This window comes from Cynoglossus semilaevis, chromosome 13, assembly GCF_000523025.1.
Source record: "Cynoglossus semilaevis isolate Cse_v1.0 chromosome 13, Cse_v1.0, whole genome shotgun sequence".
NCBI lineage: Eukaryota > Metazoa > Chordata > Actinopteri > Pleuronectiformes > Cynoglossidae > Cynoglossus > Cynoglossus semilaevis.
Genome location: NC_024319.1, coordinates 10,843,116 through 10,868,405, shown reverse-complemented (window position 1 = coordinate 10,868,405; position 25,290 = coordinate 10,843,116). Strand labels below are relative to the sequence as shown.

Sequence of the window (25,290 nt, the reverse complement as noted above, 5' to 3'; positions counted from 1 at the left end):
AAACATGGAGCAGAGAAGAATCTGCTGGTGTTACTATGACCCATCACCAGAGCTGAGACCTGTGCACATCACTGTACAACACATCTGCAGCAGCCACAGTTACATTTGTCATAAGAGATTCACACTACAGTGTGTTTCTACCATGAGTTAAATGTAACGGTGCTGCAAAGAAATGTGCCAGTGTGGCCATCTCGAAAATCGTTCCAAGGCCAAGCAGATAATCAGACAATCAGAATCAGGACTAAAACAAGGCAGTCTGCTCAGCAGGCTACCTGGAAGCAGCGTATGACCTTTGGACCATTGCTCCTGAAATAAGAGGCAGGGGAAGATCCAACTATCGTCCCGGAGCACTCCAAATCTCCAGGACTCGATCCTTCTTCCTCCTGGGTCTCGTCTAAACCTTTACAATCAGGTTTGATGGAGGACGGCAACCGTGCCACCTCCACCTCTACAACCGGCACCAAGGGGGGCTCAAAAACTACAACCTCCTCTTGATCACACGACTCTGAGGCAGAACCCAGGCCTTCATCACCTTCAGGCTCACTCATGGGGTACACAGTGGGACTGGGAATGCCTGACATTTCCAAACTGCTGCCGGTTTCCTCATTTGCAACGTTTGTCACTGAACCACTGCATACGGAGCTAAAGCACTCACTCTAAAAAAAACAAGACAAAACATAAACGTGATCATGTGTGCACAACGGTTTTCTATGAATAATCTGATATGGTGGCATGCAAATATACAACTACTGTATGTATAGTACTTCTGTAACATCACACTACAGATCTTCAGGCAGTTATTGTTTGTTGATTTTACAATGTAGTTACTGAACAGAGTAGAAAATAAGTCTGTAGGTCGTGCAGCAGAATCAAGGACCCATGCAATAGTGAATGGTCAAACAGAAATGTATAGTGGCAGCAGGATGAACAGCAAATGACATATTTATTACACAAGTACAACTTTAATTAGTCAGACCAAAATGAAAGCTGGCGGATACAGAAGAAAAAGAAAAGAAAAACACCCACAAAATACACTGTCCCACCAGAATATGATTATATATATTATACTAAATAATGATTTAAACATCATCATTTAAATAAAATACCAATAAGAGTTCCCTAAACTAAGAATTTTCAATTCCTGTGACTATACCAGCATTGTGTTCAACTAAATAGGCCCAGATTTCAAACTGAGTAAGTAAATTTCTTTAGGACATTTTTTGTTTGGTGGTGCACCATGAGACTTTTCACACTTACAATATCTGCTGTGGCCTAAACACTGGACTGATCTAAAAAAAAATATTCAAGAAACCAAAATCTTTCCTTTAAAACGCACCTTTCGTCTGGGCCATAATCATATGTTCCCAATTATCTAAGATGTTTTCTTCACGTTCATCTCCTTTGGGCTAATCCTTTCTCGGATCACTACAACATCATTTCCATCTCACAATTTCACCTACGACTTCTATGACCTTCAAAACACTGACAAATCTCAAATCTCTTTCCAACATCTTTTGTCAAACATATCCACCACATCTCTTCCTCAGTTTAAACAACTTCATGTCAACTCAGAAGGAATTTGGTTAGGAAGTGCAGAAGTTGAAATTTACCTGACAACATGCAGCCTCTTCAAAAGGATTCAAAGGAATTATCTGGAGTGTCTTTTATTCTTTGGTCAAAGATGATTGTCAAAAATCATGCAACAAGAAACTTTCAACGATAAAGGAGTTAACAATTATCACAATGAAGCTGCCTTGAGAAAACACTATGCTGTACTGACAATTGATATTAGCAGTGATCAGACTGTAATGGAATCTTTCATCCACAATTCCAAGTGTCTACTGTGTGTCTAAAAACACATCACAGTGATTGTTTATCCAACAACAACAATAAACCAAGACGATAGGAATGCATCTCAAATGTTTATAAAATCGTACTCAAAGTGATGTGATTGTTTATAAAAAAACAGTAAACGCCAGGTTGATTGGTTTCTTTTAGAGTCCCAGAGACAGAAATGCAAAATGAATGAAACCAAAAGGATGACGGTCATTTTTTTAAGTTCTCCTTAGTCTTGAGAAAACATTGTGTAGCATTAGGACGTGCAGGAAAAAAAACAAACAGTCTTTCCCTCAAAAAGGCCAGAAAAAAGGACAGCTTCTAGAGTGGAGCTGAAGATGAGAGATGAAGAATCTTAGCGTAATGCAGCGGAGGGCATGAAGGAATGAGGAGGTGAAGAGAAAAGCTAGAGGTTGATGGGCAGGTGGACTGGGTGCGGTCTCCACCGGTCACACTCACACCTGTGTTTGGTTTCCGCAGGGTGAACACCGGCCCTCAGCTGCGTTTGGAGTAGAAGTCTAGAAGTGGGCCACGCGGTAGGCGGATGACAAACTGAGGGTGGAGGGAGGAGGAGGAAGAGGAGGAGGGAAGAGAGATGAGAGGGAGGAATTTTGAAATGTCTGCAGAGACCGACAGTGAACTGAAAAGTGGAAGACTTAGGAAATTGTCTAATTTTTCTGTTCTAATCCCACTGAGTGTTCACTTTGACAGATATGGATTAAAGTAGCAGTTAACCTAGACCATGGAAATGTTTTTGACACATGCATTTTAACATGCATTTTGTAATAGTTATTTCCATGTCCTAGCATCCACAGAAGACTGAAAAAGACAGAACTTCGACCACAGACGTAGGAACCAAACATAGGGATGCACCAAGGATTTAAAGGCAAATAGGTTTAAGTTTAAATAAACTTTCCACTTTTGCCAGAAGACATCGATGCACTATGTATCAGGATGATCCATTATAGTAAATGCATCGAGAGGAAACCTACGGCCTGTTGCAGCTATCTCATAGAATCAAAAACGATTACAGCTCCAACAAATATTTTAAATCATCTAACTTTTTTCCTTTTATTATGTATTAAAATATTGTTATAATTTTTTTAATTAAGATAAACAATATATAATACAGTCATACTGGTGGTTATTAGTTAAGAATGTAAAAGTTATGACAGGTGTGATGGAGACTTTGTGTAAAAACAGCTCAAGAGTAAAAGCAGGTAAAAACAAATCAATTCAGAATGAGAAGAGTGAAGTGCAAAAGAAAAGCTTGATGATGAAGAAGATGCAGGGAAGAGGAAGGAAATTCAGCTCGGCGTCAATCGTGCAAATATTTAAAGACAGTCATCATCTCTGAGTCATGCAAAACAAATGTCCTTGTCCAGTCTGTCAGTCATGCAGGGTGAACTCGCCAGGATTTGTTTGCTTCAAACTTGTCCCAAACTAATTCAATTACATCAGTTGCAACAGTAAAACGATTTGATTAAACTGCATTAGGTCAAACTGCAGTTGTCACAAACATGCACGGGTCACAAACCACATGCTACTGCTTAAAATGCATCCTCGCATGCACACACAACCGCAGAGCTCAAAGTGTCACCAAAATAGGAATGTCACACATCGTTTCCCCTTAACGCCTACATTTTCTTTTGCTCTCATATAGTCAACATTTCAATTGCACTACATCAATGTGTCAGCTACACAAACATCATATACAAACACCACTGAAGAAATACATTTCATCCTGTTGCAAAACAAAATGTGCAGTAAAGGTACTCACTATGGAGATCATAAATGTCATGTATTGAAATCATGTATTGAAAAAAATATAATTTTACTTTATTTGTGGCCATTCATTCTATTTACATGTTTTTATATGTTTTATAGACATAAGGTTTCCAACTGCTCCCTGTATTACAAACACATTAACAAATTATCTAAATTAGGCAATTCATAAAACACAATGTATACCATATATAAAAAATAGTAACAAAAGCTTAATTTGAATCCTGTCGCTGCAGTCACAGTTTGCTAAATTTGAATAGAAGCTAAAAGTTTATTTCAACCAGACTGTTAAATATCAGATGTATTTTGTTCACAATATTAGGAATTGGTGTTTTTTGTGATAAGACTCACCCCATCTGCACCCGGCACAGGCTGACCATTGATACCCAGGGAGCGGAATGGGGAGTGTGTAGACAGGCGCTTGTCCCACTCACTGGGCCTGGGATCTGGCACAGCTTCCATGAAGTTCTTCTTTAGTTTGCTGATGCTGGCGTGATGCCTGAGCAGCTCCTCCTGGGGCTTCTCAAACTCCTATGCAGAGGAAAGTTGAGAAGTGTGGTGGTTGTGGAGGAGCAGGAATAGCACGAAAGGAGCAAGAGGACAAAAGTTGGAGGTAATGGAAGACGGGGGTAAACCAGGAAGTGATGACAGGTGGGAGGAAAAGAGATTTTTGAGAAAGTCACAGTCAGTTTAAGTTGCTTTCAGTATATACTTTTGGATTAAACACAACAAGCAGAAGCAGCAATAATTGGTCATAAATTAGAGGGCACACAAAATCATGACAATCATACAAAGTGGATTCTTGTAAGATTATCAGCAACTCCTTACTGAAATAAAATGTCACGTTAGGCAAATGGATAATTAGGCCAGACTTGATTTCTTTTATCCACTAAATGTCCAGAGGAGGCTGTGACATCATTGTGTTTATGAGACAATCACTTGGAGCTGTGGATGAATCACTGCCCACGGCAACAGTAAGGATGTGTTTAATAGTGTTAGGCTTGCAGCAACACATGTCATGAAAATAGGCTGGAAAATCAAAGAGCAGCAGAGGTGATGGGAGCAGAAGTGATGTGTTCTCAGAAATGAAGCCTCAGTTTTAATTAAAAACCTGTTCATTACACGCAGATGAACACAAGCAACAGCACAGCAGCACGTGTGTGGCAACAGTTAGCATCAAGTTGATCTTTTTTAAGAAGTGCAGTGACGAGAATAAAATCCTTCTCTACAGGAACTGATGAAGGATTTTGATGAAAGAACAACTCAATGATAAGTGTTCTCCGAATGCCATTCGCTTTGATAGATCGATAGATAAACACACTTTATTGATCCCAAGCTGGGAAATGACAGAACTTTGAAATATCCCAGTGTTGAGATATTTATTTCAATGGCCTGCATGCTTGTTTTGAAGCAGAGACAGGAGAAAACTGATGATCTGGCAATAGTTTAAAATGAAGAAGTGAAACTCAGACTTTTAATGCTATTGTCCCTGAGTAGCTCCCAAAGTACTTATGGTCTTAAACAGTTTATTAAAAAAATATAAATGATGTACATTCAACAGCACTCCCCCAAAATAACACAGTCAGAATTACACTGCAAACCATAATTAACTGGCAGTAATTAGCACTTGTATAAAAAAAATGAGACTCATGCCACATGCAAGCGTGATGGTAAACAGCAGCCAGTTTGGTGAAGAGCGAAAAGACACAGCTTGAGACAGACTACTCCGGAAAGGATACAAACCTCCAACATTAAAAGGCTATGTCTGATATAAATTGAGTCACCCTCAATTCTCTTTGCTCTTTTCTGTGAAAAATGAAAAGAACAAGAAGTCTGGGTTTGTTTGAGTCTCTGTTGGACATGCACACTACACAGTTCACTACAGTGTTAATACGACCAACAAGAGGAGGCGTCCACATGCATGTACTGGGGGATGGGACTGCAGTAACAGCAGGTTTAGAAGTGTTCTTTACTACAGTATTAGTATTTAGTTGTTATCTGAGAGAAATGTGACAAAATTGTGGAATGACCTACAATCGTGCATGTGTACATTCTAGGACGTTAAACAGCAAGCAATGACAGGAGAAAAAACATGTAATAAACATCAACTATAAGTAAAATAAAATATAAAACAAGCATGACCTGTATTATAGTAACGCTGTTGCTTATAACCTTAAATCTATATTTTTTCTTCTCACTCATATCCTGTCTGTTATTATACACCTATGAGCATCGTATTTTATGAGGATTTCATTGAAGACCTAGCTGAATGAAGCACTATGTGACATAAGTTCTGACAGACTCTTGATACCATCAGAATGGTGATGGAGAAGTTACCGGAGAAACATGAACCACGCTAAGTCTCTGACCTTTCTCAACCGTGCCATCTCCATGCTTGTGACCTCTGACCCGTGCTACCCAAGGGAGGAGAAAGGGAGGGACACACGTTAGCATCCTCTGCTTGTCGGCTTTAACACTCACAGTTCAACCACAGTCGTGTGTTCAGGACGATGCCTAACCTGAATGTCCCCATTCATGGTGGAAAACAGTGAAGAGTCTAGTCCTGGCTGGGAACTCCAGACTGCTGACTACAGCAGCAAAGAGACACAGTCACACTCAGACACAGTGGAGTCTCTCTGCTGGCTCCTTTTTTTTTTTTTTTTTTTTAAATAACTGTTATACTGAAATATTGTTTTGAATACTATTATATATTAGTAATATAATCAGCAGACTGATGTTTCACTGACACAAACTAAGTTAAGCGTTCCTAAATTTACATTGTTTTTTTATATTACAGATGGCAGAAATCACATCAACCACATCTTAAAGATCACAGAAATCAGCTACAGTTACCTTGACCTCTGTCACGTCCTGAATTTTTGAGGGCTCCACAGCTTCCATAGTGACTTCCAGTTTCCTTTCATCCAGACGACTGGCCTTGATTGGAGTGGAGGTTTGTGGTTGGTCGAAAGGCGCCATGGGAATTCCTGCCTCAGCCAGAGCAGCCTGGGAGAAGACTGGAGCACTGACAGGACGAGCACCTCTCTGGTAGGTCACCACTAGACAGAATCGGAAAAACAGGGAAAAAAAAAAAAAAGAGATTAATTTTAGGTCCATGATGAAGACTTAGTACGATCGGAGAACAAACCAAATGCACACTGAAAAGGCTTTAGACACACAAAAGCGTATTAATGCAAACTCAGCCGTTTCATACTTACACTCTTTACTTTTGTTTGAGTCCAAAACGTAAATATTCTTCAGCATTATACTCACCTCAGGTCTTGACGATTAACAAAAGATAAACATGTATACGACCCTGTAAAGGGCCAGAAGCGAACATTCGCAAACTGGAATGAGAGCTGAAGTGCAAATTCATCCAGAGAAGGATGCAGAAGGCAGATGATGTTAGACTGCAGAGAGCCAAAAAGCTCACTCAGGACGATAAATGCTAAATTCAGCAAAAAAATCTTCATTAATGTGCGAAACAAAGCAAGGCCAGCGATTTCCATGTAGGAAAGAAAACACGTCAGTGTGTCCTCTGTAAAGGGCACAAAAGTTAGCAAGCGTTTGAAGCCACGGCAAAACCACACGTTAGCTGTTGACCTGCAGAGGCACAGACCAAACCAGGCCAAATAAAAATACCTGACTTTTGTCGTTCACCACCAAGAAGAACAAACCAATCATCATTGACATGAGAATATGAGAATGGGTCTCTTTCCTCCAGGATTCGTTTCTCAAAGTATGGTTTAGCCTCAGAGACGGCCATCTTTGTTCCGGCTGCAGCAGCAGGAGAAACTCTGACCTTTGGCGGGAGGCGGAGAGACTCAGGGACAGCAACTAGTACAAAGAAAAGAAAGTTTAGGTAGAAATCTGTGTAGAAACAGAACACGAGGTGAAGACAACAACTAACACACATTAAATGAAAAAATAGGTCATTGAATTGTTCAGTTCTAATCATTTAAATTCTACCTGATTTCTTAGGGCTGATATCCAGAAGACTATACCAGTCATCTTCCAGCTGTCTTGCAGTTGTTCTTACAGAAGTGGCTATACTTTCAGCCACAGCCACTAACACATAAACATAAAATGCATGCTCACATGGCCACATGTCAAACAACCAGTGTGTATTTTGAACAATACTGAAACAGAAATATTGACACTGATGCATGGACTCCATGGTTCAGGTTGTACCTGATCTCTTAGTGGTCCCTGTAGTGACTGTAGTGATGCGTTTATCATCTAGCTTCTGCTGAGTTGCTGTTAAAACATGGAACATCACGTTCAGTCGCAGCAGCCAACAAAGAGCCAAAGCATTGAACACATTTGGCTAAAATACTCTACCTGTTGGGACAAGGACAGGCTTTTCTCTGTCAGAGAGAATTAACCAATCATCAGCTCCTTCTCTTTCCATCAGTGATGGTGTGAATTGGTTCTGCCTACTCTCAGACGACCGTGTCGCTTCTTGCCTGGTCTCTGTGTCAATTATCATCTCCTTCCATGTTCTAGGTTCTGTGGTTATCACCTCAACCTCAGTTGTCTTTCTCACAGCCTGAACAGTCCCGGCAGGGGTAACTGGCAAGACAAGACATATTCAAACCGATTGTCACTTGATGATTACATTTGCGTTAAGGTGAGCAAGATTAGGAATGTCAAGACCCTTGGAACAATGTGTGTGTTGGCTGCGTGTACCTGGAGACACAAAAACTGTTTCTCTGGGAATGACATCCAGCAGGAGGTGCCAGTCATCATCTCTCTGTCTCATAGGCTGAGATATTTTCACTTCTGGAATATTTTGGATTGGAAGCAGATTTTCCTCTCTCTGCATCGTAAACATATTCCTGGATTGCACTGCAGGCACGATTCTGTCTCCACAGTAAACTTTGACGTCCTCCACAGTGGTTACTAATGACAAAGAAATAATGAGCACAACAGACACTAAAGGAGGGCAACAGAGAAGAAGCAGAAGTCTGAGGTGGATACCTTGTGGCACAATTTTTGTTACTCTAATGGGAACACCCAGCAGTGCAAACCAGTCGTCCTGCACCTCTCTCACAGCCAATGGTGTCAGTTCTTTGCCTTCCCTATACTCCTCTGTTATTTCTTTGACTTTGACATCAAAGGTTACTCTTTTCTTCGGCTCAACGGCTGGTGTTTCAATCAGTGAGAAGTCTGATGACTCTTGGGGCCGCTCGATCAACGATGCTATGAAAAAATAAATTAACACCCTAAATTAGTCCTAAAAGATTAAAACCTTTGGAGTATACTGTGTGAAAAATTAGAAATATCTAATTCCAGCAGTACCTGGTGGAACATGTGAAAGTTCTCTAGGAACAACATCCAGCAGCAGAAACCAGTCGTCCTCAATCTCTCTCACAGCCACTGGTGTTGGTTCTGTGCTTTCCCTCCACTCCTGTGTTAATATGTTGGATTTGACGTCCAATCCCATACTCCTCTGCTCAAATGCTGTAATATCAGTCACTGACACAACTGGTGACACTTGTGCCTGCTTAACTAAGAATGCTACGATAAAAGAATTGAACACCCTAAATTAGTCCAAAAGCTCAAAACCTTTCACTGAAACACATCATGTCCAAAAATTTAAATATCTCATCTCAGCAGTACCTGATGGAATGTATGAACTTTCTCTGGGAACAACATCCAGCAGCATAAACCAATCATCATTCCTGGGTGTAGTCGGATGTTGTATGATGGGCTGTAGTTGCACTGAGGCCACTTCTGTCATCTCTTTTTCCACAGTGATTGTTTCTTTAATGTCATCAGCAGCAGCTGTGACCACAGAGACAAACTTTTCTGTGCCTTTCTCCTCTCTTACCTCTGAGAAAGCTAAACAAAAAATGGGTTTTACCAAGAGTGACCAACACAATGCTATGGCTGATGTAAGGCTCACAGTTTAGTGTTACCTGGTGGTACGTAAGCAGTTTCTCTGGGCACAGTATCCAGCAACATGTACCAGTCATCATCACTGTCTGACACTGGTGGCTGCAGCACATCCAGATCTCTTGGGATTTCTTCTGTTACCTTTCTCTCTTTAATGATTACTTCTCTAAGCTCTGCAGCAGTTTCAACCACAGTCACAAAACCTTCTGTCTTTGGCTGGCTGAATTCCTCTGGCTCAACTAATAAAAACACAAAAGTGTAACTAAAATTGCAAAGTTAGAGACAGGGCACAAAATAAAGTACCAGTGATGTTTATCAATACCTGGTTGTGGGATTTCTGGAATATATCTCGGCACCTCTTCAATTATTTCTCTTTCTTCAACAAATTCTTCTCTGATCTCCTCAGCGGCTGCTCTGACCACAACCTCAAAGTTTTCTGCCTCTGCCTGATCCAGCTCCTTCCATTTAACTGACAGGAACAAATAAAAATAAGTTTTCACAAAAGTGACAATTACTGAAGTAGTAGGAGTACGAGATATAGGTGGACTTAACCAGTACCTGGTGATACAGAATATGTTTGTCTGTGAATAACATCCAGCAGTTTAAACCAGTTATCATCTCTGTCTGTGAACGTCTTTGGTGACAGGATCTCTGGTTCAGGCCACGCCTCCTCTTGTTGCACTTTTGCCTCCTTTATTATAATCTTCGTTTTCTCAGGTGCTGTAATCTCAGTTTTTGGGATTAAATAAGACCCTCTATCCATTGGAGCTGCCCCAACATAGGTAACTAGTGATGGAAATAGGTGAAAATAATTATAAAAAAGGTTAGAAATGATAATCTTGTCGAAGAGCATGAGCAACACCGCATATAGTACCATTATGATAGTAGTTAAAAATCTTTCAACAATGGTTGAATCTAACTAACCCTAGAGCAACACCATTTATAAACAGTAAAGTAAAAACATTTTTTTTACTTATAATACTGTTATAATATTTTCCAATGTTGTACTAAACAAGGAAACAATGGAATGGTTATTGTGAATGAATCATTGTTGCAAAACTACTGGTTTTACTGCAGTTGTTGTTGTAGTGGTTACACAGCGATGTGCATTACCTGGTGGCTGAAAAGCAGCTTTGTACGGAAGACGGTTTAAGAGAATGAACCAGACATCTTCATCTGTGTGTCTCTGCACATCTTCTCCCTCAGCTCGGTCCTCCTGAAGTTCTTGTATTGTTATCATCTTCTCTGCTATAACCATGGACTGCAGCTGCTCCTCCTCTTCATACTCCTGATTCTGTGGTCTCTCGCCTACATTAGTCACTCTCTTCGTAGTTCTATGCACCACCTTCTGGTGTGTCACTGCTAAAGCAGGGCCCATGACACCTGCTGAGCCAGTCTTCTCCGGCTCCCCCTCCTCCTCATTCCTCAAACTATATTCTAGCTTGGTCTTACTCGTCACTTCTGTCTTGCTCTTCACCTCAAGCCCTTCACCATCAGATATCAAATCCTTGAGAAAAACTTGCTTTATTTGCTCCTCCAGTTCGGCTACTTCATCTTCCTTTTCTATTCCAAAAGTCTTTATAGACCTGTTTACTATCATCTGAGTTTTTCCTTCGACTAGCACTTGTTTTCCCTTATTTATGTCTTCTTCGGTGCCAATGACACCGGCTGAGCCAAACTCCTCATACTGCCATTTATTTTCTTTATAACTTATCGGTAATCTCACACCCTCTTCTATCTGAGTCTTATTTGTCACTTCTCTTTCATGTTGGCCTTTCACCTCATGCCCTTCATCTTCAGGCAACAAACCCTTGAGAAAAACTTGCTTTATTTGCTCCTCCAGTTCGTCTACTTCATCCTCTTTTTCTATTCCAATGGTCTTTACAGACCTGCTTACTATCGTTTTAGTTTTTCCTTCGACTACCATTTGTTTTCCCTTCTTTATGTCTTCCTCATCTTCTCTTTGTTCTTCTTCTATTAACTTCTCCATCTCATCTTTCCCCAGCTCTTGTTCTATCACTTCTTGAAGTCTCCCAGCTATGTCATCTACTTCTTGAAGCCTTTCTTCTAAGTCCCTTACGTCCCTTAGCCTCTTATCCAAAGCATCAGCCTCTATCAGTTTGTCTACTAAGGTGACAGTTTCCTGAAGCCTAACAATAACATCGCTCTCTGCCTCCTGCTCATCCTGATCCTGGAGCTGCAACTGGTCCAGGGGAGTGACTAAAAGCAGCAGACATTTGGGGAAATTATGGTCCATAAAACTAAACCTGTATTGCTATTTTAAAATTACTTTTAAGAAATGTTTGCAGGTAGAAACTTACTTGTTTTTTCAATGTAGTCAGGTGAAGAGGCATGAAGAATTTGTTCAAAGTACAGATGCCAATCATCATCACTTTTGGGAGTTGGTTGCAAAAACCTGTCCATTGAGCTAATTTTTCTCAAATTGAACATGGCTGATAAAATCAGAAATGAAATAGGATTCATTACGGGTTTTTTTAAAATTATTTTTGCAGAAAGGTTTTTTTTTTTACCTGTCTTGAACTCATAAGGTGGGATAATAGGAAAAGGAGGATGACGATGGAGCAGAGCAGACCACTCCTCCTCCTTCTTCCTTTGGTCCACATCATCAGATGTCATTTCCTGTGATGACTGAAATTCAGTCTGGATAACCTTTTGAGAATCAGTTTGACCAGACACAGTTTCCTGCCAGGTTACCCTGGCTGTCTGCGCCTCCTCCCACAACTGACTGAAAGTTTGATAAGAATCTTCTGTGGCTGTGAAGAAATGATGACGTAATGTAAAGATGTGCCAAAGACCAACAGCCACTGTGAACTCACTTCACAGTTCTTCAAGTGTGTTTCAAGGTCAACGATGTTTCAAGCATTCAACAGAAGTGAATGAAAAGGGTTGTTGTTTATTTTTGTGTTTCCTGTGTTATTGTTCAAAGCCGCCGCATGAGTAATAAGTGAGTCAAGTTAAACATTGTGATACCAGCAAGAGAAAGTTGACACACGTTAAGAAGCAATGTCTTTTAAAAATGCCGCAAAAAAGAGGAAAGAAAGCAAAGCACATGAGGAAACTTTTTGTTTCACACTCAAAGGTCAGAACAAAGCTACCCTGGGGTCACACCAGGGACAATACACAACACCTACCTGACAGCTAGGGCAATGCTGAAAGGCAATGCCTTTAAAGATTTAATAGCAAGAAAGCAAATGATCCAGAAGACGGTGGCCTTGTTAATCGGTGCAAAACGGCAGCTTGTGAGCAAGAACAAAATAAATGCTGCACTGAAGCATTTTCACACAAGTCGTGCTACCTGTAAATTCAGGAGAAGGCAGAGGTTTGTCAGGCAACAGCACTAACCAATCATCGTTCTCAGTCCTGCTGGATTCAGAGTTTTGCAGCAAAGACTGGAGAACGTCATCTCCAGCTGCAAGAGTGACACCAGTGAGACAATAGCTCCTAAAAGTCTTACAACACAACAGCGGTTAGCACATTTACCTCCGTCTAAGTTGCGGGACAGCCTCTTGCTTGCAGAGCGTGTGAAGCGCGGAGCTGGGCGATCGATCACGGAGCTGGCCTGGCGCGTCTGGGCCTGAGTGCGACCACTGTAACGAAACTTTGACCCCAAGACAACAAATCGTCGCGATGACGGAGGCTCCACTGATGAAACCCTGAGAATAAGATGTAAAAGAAGATCAGACTTTTTATAAGTCATTTTATTAAGCATGAGCGTAGGAATCTCTGGTACCACAGAATTTAAGTTAATTACAATTGAATCTCTGAGCCAATAATATATATAAGGATTTTAGGATTTTAATTAACAGTGTAAGGTAACCTGTTCTCACCTGAAGAAGGTATGATGCTCAACACAAACTTTCCACAACTTCTTTGACGCTTTGTAGTTGGGCAGTTTGAAGCCAATTGTACTTTCATACTGCTCTTGCTGCGGATAAAAAAAAATCATGACTTTTTATTGCTGCTGAATTGACCACACTACAAAACATTCCACACAAAGAAAGAAGGCGGTGACAGGTGTAAACTCCACTTTACCTCTGAGGCCCGGATCTTGATGAAGAAGCTGCTGCGTTTGTATGAGATCTTGAGGACTTTGGGCCAAGGGAAACGGTTGATTCTCAGTTTGTCCTTGTAAACCATCAGTCCACTGGAGCAGACTCCCAGTGTTATGTCCACACCATCCAGATCCTGCAAACACATAAGACGAAGTCAAACATCTTCTCGAAACAGTCACTAGGGGGCAGACTTTGGTTTACTATGAAGACCTGCACTTTGAGGTCAGAGAGTTTATGAATCTTTTTTTACCACAGGAGGAATTCACACCAATTTTTAATTGAAATCTTCTGACGAAATCCTACCATGTGATTTAAATATAATGAGATGCAGTTTGGAAATGAAACAGAGTTAGTAATTAAACAACACTTATCTGTATGGCTTCAGTTTTTGCACTGTCTGCTCAGGTCATAACAAGCATTAAATGTGATCAGGTACCACGTTGAAAAAAAGTGCCTACCTTGGCTTGATGCAGGTCGACTCCATACATGGCCAGTTTCTTTGCATTTTCAAGAAACAACATGTCTGCCTGTGCAGGGCTCATTGATCTAAATAACACAAAGATGAAATTATGTCTTAAAAACATTTCAAGAAACATATTTGTCTCTGTGTTGTTTAAGGCCCAGGCTCTCAATCTCAAAGGAAAAAACTGCTTTTGCAATATATTGACATTCCAAATGTTCTGATTACCTGTATGTGCGGTGCAGCTCTGTCACTTTGTCCTCCAACTCTTTGCTCTGCCCTGGGGCCAGGTTCAGATCCTTAAGATAATCAGCTCCGTGGACCTCTGGGTCATATTCCCCCAGCTCTGACTGGGCTGTGTAGGAGCCCAGCAAAGATAGTGTGACAAAGGAACAGGGAAGAGAACCCTGCAAGATATCCTTCCTCAACTGGAGACATAGCAGGTACCTGGCAAACAGGTGAAAGAATATTATTTATAATTGCATTAAGAACAGTACAGCAATTACACAAAGTCACTGGATTACACAGATTTGACTTAAAATATTTTTTTTAATTTACCTTAACATTGAAACATTCCACAAGCTTCAGTTCTAAAGTTTTGCTAATTAGTCTTCTGATTTCTATGATGGGAAACACACTACTTCCTCAAAACTTTACAATGTTCCCCAAAACCTGGTCCTGTTTACCTTGTGAGGTCTTCAGTGAGCTGCGCTGGGTCAGGAGGGTAGAACTTGGCGTTGAATGTAAACTCATACACAGCACCAGGGACCTGTTTACGGATCTCCTTAGCCATTTCTAACCATGTCTGGAGACATTTGAGGCATTTGAAGTCAACACCTGCTCGGGTTTTTTTTTTCTTTAAATAAATGTAATATCATTTTAACATGAAACATTAAATTCTGCAGCCTACCTTACTGGTTGGTGTTTGCCAGTGAGCCAGGCCAAAGTAATCCTTCTCCAGAAGGTTAACATGTTCACACACCTTTGTCAACAGCTCATCGCCTTTAGCATGTTTCTGAAGCATGAGAGAGACATGGACACACAGAGACAAGGTGAGACAGTCTTTTGTCAAGAGTCAGACTCTTTGTGCAAAAGAACAAGATTTAATTTGGACGGTTTCTTACATCAAGCTCACACTCAAACTCAGTGTCATCCAGTAGAGTGACTTTACACTGTATGGTTTTCTGGCGCCTGGAGCCTTTGGCCTCCTCTGTTGTCTTTTCTTTTGCCGGCTTCTCCTTCTTCTCCTCTGTCTTTTCCTCCTCGCCACCTTCTTCCTGCAGTTCTACAGGTTCTTCAGTTTCGTTCTCCTTCACTTCTTCTATCACTTCAGGCTCATTCTTTGTTTCACTTGTTTCCTTTTGTACCTCCTGAACTGGCTGGGAGTGAACAGGGACATTTGCAAAGCGTATCGAATACCATGAGCACACGGTGTACTTTAATGACTTGGTATGATAACAAAGGTATTGTTATTGAAAATACATCCACAGCAACACACAGCTGTGCTCTAGTTCAAAGCAGCAGGTCGGTGGTGGTTTGAGAACCAGAGACTTTTCTCTCAGTGGACTGTTGTTGTGTTAAACAAAACAGCTGATCAAACAAGATTGTTATGTCAAAACCAAATAAGTTCCATTTGCATTACAACTAGCCAGTACTAGAGAAAGAAAGTAACGCTCAGAGCATTTACTCTGCAGGAGAGTTAATATCGTAGTAAAATGACAGCAGTGACAGTAAATGTCACAGTCTTGAAGTCAAAACTCATTGATTCCCCTGTAAATGTAAAGTAACCTTTTTGAAAGGTCAGCACCAGCATATGTCAGGCTGCCGACAGATACGCATGTGTTTACAAGCTCAACAATATTAAATGTATCTGCACAACAGGGATGAAATAACTTTAGAAAATATAATGGTTAAAAAAAACCTGTCATTTGTACTTAGATCTGTTCCATACAGTTAAAGCGCTAAAATTACTTATTATTATTATTATTATTATTATCATCATCATCATCATCACCTTTCTCTGACAGTTAAAGCTAACACTCACCTGTGTCTCTGCACTGCTCACTGAGTGCTGATCAGGTGCCCGTTCAATGTCTGGCTCCATTTTTAGCTCAGGCTCTGGATCAGCGATCGGTGCTTTCACCGGCTCCACACTTGATTCTTTTACCACCTTTCCTTCCTTCTTTCCTTTGTTTTTCCCCTTCTCTTTCTTCTTCCCCTTTTCCTCCTGCTTCTTTGGCTTTTCCTCCTCCTTTTCCTTATCTGTTTTCTTGGCCTCTTCTTTTACCTTCTCCTCCTTTTCAATTTTGGGCTCCTCTTTTGGTGTCTCCTCGTCTTTCGTCTTCACCTTTTCCTGCTTGGGTTTTTCGTCCTCTTTCTTTCTGGCCTTTTCCTCTTCTTTCTTCTTTGCTTTTTCAGCCTCTTTAGCCTTCTCTTCTTCTTTTTTCTTTATCTTCTCTTCCTCCCTCTTCTTTGCCTTTTCCTCCTCTTCTGCTTTCTTCTTTGCCTTTTCCTCTTCCTTCTTCTTTACCTTTTCTTCTTTTTCTTTTTTCCTAATCAACTTCTTGTCGACTTTTTCCTCCTCTTTTTTTCCAGTTTCTGCCTCCTTGTCTTTTTCTTCACTATTTTCCTTATTTTCTTCCTCTTTCGTCACCGTTTTTTCTTCACTCTTTTCAGGAGTACCATGTACTTTTTCCTCTTCCTGATCTTGTTTCTTTTTTACATTTTCTTCTTCATGTTGCACATCCTCCTTTTTTGTCTTTTTCTCAGACTTCTCCTCCACCTTTTTCTTAGCTTCTTTCTTTTTCTTTTTGCTTCCTTTTTTCTCAACCTTTTGCTCCTTTTTTTCCTCCTGTGGTTCCTTTTCCTTGTTTTCAGTTTCTTCTTTCACCTCGGACTTTTCTTCCTCTACCTTGTTTTCCTTCTCTTCAATTTTCACCTCCACTGCACTTTCCTTTTTGGGGGTGTCAGCTTTTTCCTCTTTTTCTGCCTTTTCCTCCCTGGATTTCTCTACCTCAACGCCTTCTCCATCAGAGCACTGTGAGCGCCTTTTGAGGAAAGAGGAGAAAAGGCGTGACAGGCCTTTGCCAGCAGAAGTTCGGGTACGAGGCTTCAGCTGCTCCTCCTCTGGGGAGGTGGCAGTCTCCACAGGCCCAGCCTCAGAGGCCTGTTCCTGGGCCTTCTTACTGCTCGACTGCTCCCCCTCTGACTCGGACGTTGACGCCTCTGCCTTTTGTTTGTTCTCTGGTTCAGATTTAGGCTCGGTGCCGCTGGCCTTCTGCTTGCCCTCGGTGTCGGCCTCGCTCACTGCACTTGCCTCTGTTGTCATGGCAGCCACTGGGAAGGAGATGGGACGAAAAAGGAAGTCAGATATAAAGAAAGGTCATGGTGCGCAGCACAGCTATACTTGGAAGACAACAAACAAGATTATGAGCAGCAAACTGTTAGCCTATGAAAACCTTAAGTTCACTATGCCGTAAGTGATGTAAGAGCCAAATAACTAACAAACTGAAGGAAGAAGTGCACGTTTAGTTTAAAACACAGAGAGGACAAAATACACTGGTTTAATAAAAAATAAAATATAAAGTACTTTTACTTTATTTTGATTCTTGTTGGACTAAGGAAGCAGTTGAGCTGAGAAATGTATTGTATATAGACCACGATTTAATAAAAAGTATATAACAAAAACACTAATCATTATTTAAAATTATGTAAAAGAATTTCACATGTAAACAATATTATTTCAAATCAAAATGATAAAAAAGAATTACCAATTTTGTTCTGGTAATTTTTCTTCAAACATGACAGCGATGTATTTAAACTCTCGTCTTTTGTCATGCAAATGAGGCAATCTGCATTTATGCTTAATTATTCTTCTTAAACGCCTCATCTTGACAGCTGAGACCTCAATCACTTTTACTCTTGGCCACGTTTACAATATTTAATTGTACTCAAACATTCCAGCTGGGCAGTACTACTCGGTACCTTTGGTAATTGATGGGACAGTTCTTTCAAGAACCACTTTGCAAAATGACAAAACTTACACGTTCACATACCTCACGCCATTAAACAATGGCCTTTCTGTGATGAAGAGTGTCTGAGTCTCTGAGCCGAGTGCACGCTCACGACACCGCCAATAACGGACTCATTATATCTCATTGACACAAAGGAGGCATTTTGCATAGCCCATTAGCATCAGCTGGTTCATCCACGTCAGGTCTGCCTGGCTTCTCATCACAAACACGCCCATTCCCCACATGTCAACTCGAGCTTCTGTACTTATACACACCACTTTTCGTTACTTCTCGAGCAATTCTGAGAGCGCCCCAAGAATGGGTTGATGGGTTAAGTTAATAACTAATAAACTACTTACACCAGCTTTCATTTTTAACTTTAATGAGATGGCTGCACAACCTGACTTGACAAGGCATTTTGACTAATGTGGTGGTGTTTGCCAATTCCATATGTAGTTCAAGCCCCACTCTGCTTTGTGTTAGGGGGGAGGGGAAGAGTCAGACTGGCGGGCAGGCCAATCTTCCAGATGTACTTGGCCGCCCAAAAGGCTGTAGGCAGCCTCACCCCCTTTTACCATACACTTCCCTATAACCTTACTGGACAGCAGGAAAGGATAGCAGGGGGTGCATGCACAAACCCAATCCTCTTTCGCCCTCCCATTGTTTGTGTCCAGTGACCAATAACTGTGGGGCACACTATTACTAATCCTGCCCACCCTTCCCCCCACGAGACCCCTATAGGCATATTCCCCAGGTCACAAAACACACACCGGTACGCACCACTGCTTCCAGGCTCCTCAGGGTCTTTTAATGCTCTGTCATCTCAATTCTGATTGTCAGGAAACAGACTTGTCTCTAATGGACCAGCTGAGCTTGTGTCTGCTGCCTCCTCCATTTTGAATTTCTTATCTAACATCTCTGCTATCAGCCAGCTGAGCAGCTCCGACCAGCATCATGACTGATTGAGACAGCAGCAGCCGCCGCACCAGGATCTCTTTAGATATCACATTCATCTCTCACAGAACCATATTTCTTTCTGGTGTGGAGATGATAAGATGAAATATTGCTTTGCTGTAAAAAAAAAAAGCTCTACATAATTAGCGTATCCAATGAGCTGAATTATAGATGAAGTAGGCCACCCTCTAGCAAGAGTGAGCCTGCTACAAGCTGCTAGATCAGGTGGTATCGCCATGGCTGGATTTAAATCAGGACGTGATTTAAAGTTTATATGACCCTTGACTAATTTAATGGAACCATCATTAAACCATTGAATGTTGAAGAGCTTTATTGTGACTGATGTTAAGGCAAATCTTCAATTCCCTACATTTAGATAACAGTGAAAGTGTGAACAAGCATTTATTTGATTCTATGCTAAACAACTTTGAAGTGATGGTAATTCTCCATAGCAAACTCACTTTGAAACACTACAATAATAACTGAAGTCAAAACATGTAACAAGAAAGAGTCACTTTCGAGGAATCTGTCTAAAAAAAGTTTAATTTTATCTGTCAGTGATGCTAAAGTGCAGCTTTGAGTTTATCCGTGGATGAAGATTTGTGATGAAATAAGATGAGCCTGATTGAAGACGCAGAGCAGGAGCGGGAGGAGGAGGAGGGAAGAAGTTATATAAATAGCTGCATGTGCTCAGAATACTGGGATTCATTACTAAGCCTTTACAGAAAAGCTCCTGTCTTTTCTGTTAGACAGTGCTCCTCACTCACCTTACTCACCAGGGTTATGCACATTTATGTAGACCACAAATAAGAAGCTGAATGAACTGGTAATAGATAAAACAGTCTTTAGGGTGGAAGAAAAATGTCAAATAAATCCCAATTTTATTCATGATGTCAGCAAGTCGCAATCACTATTTTAAGGTATCCTTCAACTCCAATTTGGAAGGAAAAGTCAATAAAGCAAGACAGTGTCAGTAAATGAAAAGTGCAATTTTTTAAAAAGCCTGGTAGAGGGCAACATCTGTAAACAAACCAAACATTTTCTTCGCATTCTTGGTTCATAATTATTAGGGAATGTGTTTCCCACATTAATTTATACCTCAGGGTCTGTAGTGCAGCGGTACTAAATACACAGAATTAAAAGCATACCCTAAAAAAACAGAGGAAGATTTCATTTTCTTTGAGTATGGCCACTGTCTCCTCCCTTCCTCACCATCACTTCTAAAAATAGCTTTACCTCATAGGAACACTTAGACAAGTTCCCGGGTACAGAGAGGAGGCTTAAGGACTTAGAGGGAGTTTAGAGTTAATCAGCCCTCAGGTGACCAAGTAAGATTATCTTCATCCATCTAGCTGACTACAGTGCCCATCTTACGGTCTCTGCTGTCCTGGGACCTATATCTTAAAATCTTTTTATTATCAGTTTGCATCACAGGGAGAACCACATATTTGTAGGTTTGTGAAAGAGAAGGGAAAAAAGCTGGCAGAGCATTGTTGGATCAGCTGTGCTGATTCATGGACTAATATTTGGCCACACCCACCTGCTGAGAATCAGCCATGAAGTGAAGTCAGTACTGTAGCCACATGGTGTCTCCTATTAACCTCTCTTAGTAAACACAGACACAAATGCCAACATGCACGCTAACACGTGCCAGGTTGAGCCCCTTTCAGCTAACACAAAAAGACACAGTAGCTTTAGCCACATCTTGAACTGCTAAAAAAACACTTTTACTTTTGAATAACACTCCAAGAGTGGGATAAAAAAATTAAACTCATCAAACTTTTAATCAAAAGACTCACTGTTAGTTCTGTGTCTCCGCCCTGCATTAAATGGTTAATACTCAGCTAAAGGCAAATGGTTTGCGAAGGTGTACATTCGAGCCCCAGCTCCAAGTGTAAGACTATGCCAAAACCAAATCCTAAACGAATCAATACACACAGATGGTCTGTGAGCCCCGGTGCTGTAACATGAACCAACATGGGAAAAGAATGAAGCAGCCTGATTGATTTACTGTGGTTGCCCTGAAAGCATCTCAGAATCCATTTTCACCATTATCTCAGCCAAAGCCCATTGAAGAAACAGTATAACTGTGCAGCACTGTGCAATATAAAAGAAATGTTTTATTTAAGAGCCTTTCAATGCCCTGACTTGGTTAAAGGAACAGTGAGCAGCAAGCTTACAATCACTGTCCTTTTTACTTCATTATAAAAAGTGCAAAGACTTATGGTGTGAGCTCTTTTCAGTAGTAACTCACACACACACCTAAGTCATAGTCTAAATGCACAGTGCAACTCCCAAAAGAGGATTAACACTAGTAGTCTCTTCAGGGACCATGATGATCTCACTCCTACGGAGCAGAGCCAAAAACACCCTGCAGCTTTACTTGCACAGCTTTATACTCACAACGCTGCTGATTCAGCGCTAACCAACATGTCAATCACAAACTTCTTATCTCCTAGTCATTTTTTAACCCCAGTATTACCTTCTGCTGCTCATGTCAGTATCTCTAATGCCTCCCTCAAGCGACTAGCGTCATATCTGCAACGCCCCATAAAAGATTATCTCACTATATTTATCCAGCATCATCACCATCACTGAAGACCAGCCTTATTGGATGAGTTTTGCAGTATGTGTCACGATTCATCGAGCAGACACATATTCACATGTGTTGCCCTCCAGCGGAAAAAGAAGAGATATTTTTAACCCATATGCTCCACTTGGGGTAAAAGCATGTCACATCTAGTACAAAATGGAAACCAAAGAGAACAGCCTTTCTGAGTAGCCAGGAATACATCTGAAGACACCCTTGATAAAAGCCAAAACACACATTACAGGGAAAAGGCTGAAGACAACACATGTACATACAAATAAGATTTACATAAAGAGCAAAAAATATATATAATTTGATGTTAATATGACACTCATTCTGTGTGTGTAAAGTACTGAGATTTGGAATCCTTTTGTGCTGTATATGTAAACAGTCCTCAACTGGTCGAGCTTCATGACTCTTACGTTCCCTTGAGTCTCTAAATTTTACCACACAAGATATTTGAATAATAAAGAATGCTTTTCTGTTGATGGATTTGACACAGTGCTCTAAATGTAGTCATTTTATTTGTTCAATAATTAATAAATATTTCCTCAAGTTCAATAAACAACTAACGTGTACTTAAAATTGCCTCCGTGTGTCGCTCACACCAACAAAAACAATGTGCACTAAAGGCATGGATACAAGACAGAAACCAATGTCTTGCAGTTAAAAGAAAACTGACCAAACAGATAAATACCAAATATGTCAAGTCTTTAGATCCATGTTGGGACATAATCCACCATTTGAGAATCACTGCTTTTGGCCAGCGCCATCGAAGTTAAAAACAAACAACAATGTTCTACACTTAACCTCATTTTGTTAATTATTAACTAATCAATAATAAAATACTGCTACAATCAACATAAGTATTACCATTTACAATGTGCACTAACAAGTGAAACTGTAAGTTTATGTCGCTTTAGTTTGATATGCTTTCAAAGAAATACCTCTTGCTTGAGTACAACACCCGTCTTAATACGTCTCATTTTATTTTATAAAATAGACATTGTTAATTGACACTGCGAGCATTCCTATTCAAAAACAAACACGCAAGTGTTTTTTTTTTTTTTTTTTTAATCTACCACAATGCAAAATTGCTCATTTTTAAATGCTCATCAACCGCTGCACGGTGACGGACTGCGTCGGGCCAACGTGCCAGGGTATTTAAACAATCTGTGGATGAAAATGGCGCCGAATCTTCTAACAAAAACAAACAAACACTAACTCGTCCAACCAACGCGCATGCGAGTATAAAGTCTGAATTGAGCCTCACCTGCTCGGGAATAAGCGTCAACAGGAAAGCAAATAGTACAAAATCCGACCAAAGCTCTTCAAATCTTGCATACGTTCATAGCAGGGACAAAGTATTGAAGCCGCACATGCTTTGTTGTACTGAAGGTGTCCGACGCTCGTAAAGGGGCGGAGTCTGACTCTGAGGCTCTGACCCGGGCTGAGTGACCACAAGTGAGCAGCAGCAGGAGAAGTAGTGTGGTCGTCATCATGAAGAGGAGACACGTTCGCTTATTACTGCTCCACAGAATACAATCGTATCACATTACACACTGGAATACTGAGTAAAGTCACAGCTCCTCAGCACCGACATGAATATGTTCTAAAATATGAACCGTTGTGATCAATTTAGCCACCGTCACCAACACATCCCCATCATCCGTTAGTTGTTCAGAGAAGGACCAACGACAGAAAACTTCACCGAAAGTTCGCCCTGAAAACGTTACTAAAATGGCGGGTAGCATCTAAAATGTGGGTCACACGGCGCTTGTGAGTGTACTAGTGATATGTGCATCGAAGATTTTACTGCTAATATTCTATTAAATATATCATATTCATAACAAACTATTTCGTGTGGATTCCACAGTTGTTTCCTTGGCATTGATGCAATGCTGTTTCAGTTTTGACAATTATGTTTTAGCCTAAAATTATTATATTTTGAGTAAATGTATAATTTATTTGTAAGAAAAGGAATTGTCAATAGTTTATAATTAGGTTTATAAATGAAAGCTTATTTCCATTATGTTCTAGTTTATTTGTTCCTAGATGATAAATAAATCTGTTATACAATAAAATTATTATTATTTTATTACCTTTGATTTGTCTACAATAACACAACGCCATTAGTATTTTTATACAGCTATTTGCAGCAGTGTATGAACCTAGGTCTGTAAACCAGGAATATTGGTCTATGCTAAACTGAAAAAATACACTGTAACTGTGATATAATTAGCTAATTATGTCTTAATGAAATGTCATTTTTAATGAGTAACACACATTTAACTAGAGGAAGACAATCGTGACAGTTAACAAAACTGAACTAAACAAAAATCCTGTGCAAACAAGAGCAACTGTTACAATGGTTTTGATCAAAGTAGATGAGATCACCTGTCTAATTTCATATGATTCTCTCAGTTTTCATGTTGTGTGTTGGTGCATGATGTTGAAAAGCGGAGTTTCCCCTGTCAGGGTTTAATGTTTATGGTTTTATAAACCGAGAATACCATGTGTAAACGTGATCTGTAGTTAGGAGGGAATAGGAGAATCTCTGGCAGTGTGCCAAAACAAAGCTCTTATTCTCATACACAGCAGGCAAAGATGTGTTTCAAAAAGCGTTTCCAAATTGCAAACGTGTATTGTTGATTGTTTAAACGTAGATCTTTCAAATGGTGTCAAGTGGTTTGATTTCTAGAATAGTAAACTGGAACAACACAGAAAGCCCCACTACAAAAACTGCCAGTGTTCACACAGGAGGGACAATCATTAACACAGAGCAATGTCCACAAAAAGACAAGAAGGAGGAAAGGGAGGGTGGGGCAACAATAAATACTCCTGTGAGTCCTCCCCAGGTTCCTACAAACACCACGGTGAATTTGTGGTTTGAAGACCACAAATCATAGCAAATAAGTTTCATGGTTAAGAAATGCAGAACCAAATGACTGAAACGATAAATATTTAAAATCAAATAGGCACACACATGTGCCTCTGATCACACACACACACACACACACACACATGCCCAAGCTGAGTTCGTGGACCCCTGACTGGTCCCCACCCATCTGCCTGACCCCATTAGGACTCTTAGGCAGACAGGGGATGGACGGGGGTTCATTATTCTCTCAACCACATGGGGTGACACACATCACCTTTGTCTCACAGATACAAGTTCATGTGGCACGTACACAGCAGTGTCACATGTCATTTCTGGATCTGCTAGTCAGTGAATTAGAAGGTCTTACCAGTTTATAGGTTAGTTTCCAAATGCAATGATTCCAAAGGGAAAAGGCTGATGCAAATAGAAACAAAAAAAATCCAAGAAAGAATAAAAGTAAGTAGAAATATCTCTCTTTCACATTAACGGTTGACTGTGGCCTTTGATCAGCAGTAGCGACAGCGCGCAAGTCTTTCGGACAGATGTTAAACATTTACCAAAATTTAGACTACAGTAAGGAAACAAGTCTCTGACGTCAGGATGAGCTCCAACTGTGGGGTTTGTGTTTTATTTCCGCATTGAAGGAATGGTCCGCATGGACAGAAAGAGAAGCGAACATTGACACAAAAACTACAGGAAACAACTTGCGTCGCCTCCAGTTGCTTAGGAACCCCCTGCCATGCCCTGCCCTGTGCCTACTACTGCATGGAGCAGGTGTCGAGCTGGACCCAGGAGAGGGA

At 40.6% G+C, this 25,290-nt stretch overlaps 1 protein-coding gene across 10 annotated transcripts in view; it reads right to left on the bottom strand.

Annotated features, from left to right (window-relative positions):
* Positions 1 to 25,290, bottom strand: part of LOC103388490 (uncharacterized) — a 30,383-nt gene that overhangs the window by 2,644 nt on the left and 2,449 nt on the right. For 2 of the 10 annotated variants that reach the window (XM_008323496.3, XM_008323497.3), the window contains exons 1-29: positions 16,097 to 16,292; positions 15,177 to 15,431; positions 14,963 to 15,067; positions 14,739 to 14,857; positions 14,281 to 14,499; positions 14,051 to 14,138; positions 13,573 to 13,725; positions 13,368 to 13,465; positions 13,021 to 13,193; positions 12,836 to 12,949; positions 12,051 to 12,293; positions 11,841 to 11,972; positions 10,633 to 11,739; positions 10,078 to 10,305; positions 9,842 to 9,988; positions 9,543 to 9,758; positions 9,244 to 9,465; positions 8,923 to 9,141; positions 8,602 to 8,823; positions 8,311 to 8,523; positions 7,963 to 8,193; positions 7,813 to 7,878; positions 7,591 to 7,689; positions 7,264 to 7,458; positions 6,475 to 6,680; positions 6,141 to 6,209; positions 5,991 to 6,035; positions 5,365 to 5,427; positions 3,973 to 4,152 (exon numbers count right to left, since the gene is read on the bottom strand). In XM_008323496.3, the coding sequence (XP_008321718.1) occupies positions 3,973 to 4,152; positions 5,365 to 5,427; positions 5,991 to 6,035; positions 6,141 to 6,209; positions 6,475 to 6,680; positions 7,264 to 7,458; positions 7,591 to 7,689; positions 7,813 to 7,878; positions 7,963 to 8,193; positions 8,311 to 8,523; positions 8,602 to 8,823; positions 8,923 to 9,141; positions 9,244 to 9,465; positions 9,543 to 9,758; positions 9,842 to 9,988; positions 10,078 to 10,305; positions 10,633 to 11,739; positions 11,841 to 11,972; positions 12,051 to 12,293; positions 12,836 to 12,949; positions 13,021 to 13,193; positions 13,368 to 13,465; positions 13,573 to 13,725; positions 14,051 to 14,138; positions 14,281 to 14,499; positions 14,739 to 14,857; positions 14,963 to 15,067; positions 15,177 to 15,431; positions 16,097 to 16,156 (5,487 nt within the window). In that variant the 5' untranslated portion in view covers positions 16,157 to 16,292. Of the gene's footprint in view, positions 1 to 272; positions 657 to 924; positions 2,389 to 3,972; positions 4,153 to 5,364; positions 5,428 to 5,990; positions 6,036 to 6,140; positions 6,210 to 6,474; positions 6,681 to 7,263; positions 7,459 to 7,590; positions 7,690 to 7,812; positions 7,879 to 7,962; positions 8,194 to 8,310; positions 8,524 to 8,601; positions 8,824 to 8,922; positions 9,142 to 9,243; positions 9,466 to 9,542; positions 9,759 to 9,841; positions 9,989 to 10,077; positions 10,306 to 10,632; positions 11,740 to 11,840; positions 11,973 to 12,050; positions 12,294 to 12,835; positions 12,950 to 13,020; positions 13,194 to 13,367; positions 13,466 to 13,572; positions 13,726 to 14,050; positions 14,139 to 14,280; positions 14,500 to 14,738; positions 14,858 to 14,962; positions 15,068 to 15,176; positions 15,432 to 16,096; positions 16,293 to 16,996; positions 17,389 to 25,290 lie in introns of those variants that run through there. The other 8 variants (XM_025061408.1, XM_008323499.3, XM_008323492.3 and 5 more) reach the window with 8 other exon arrangements.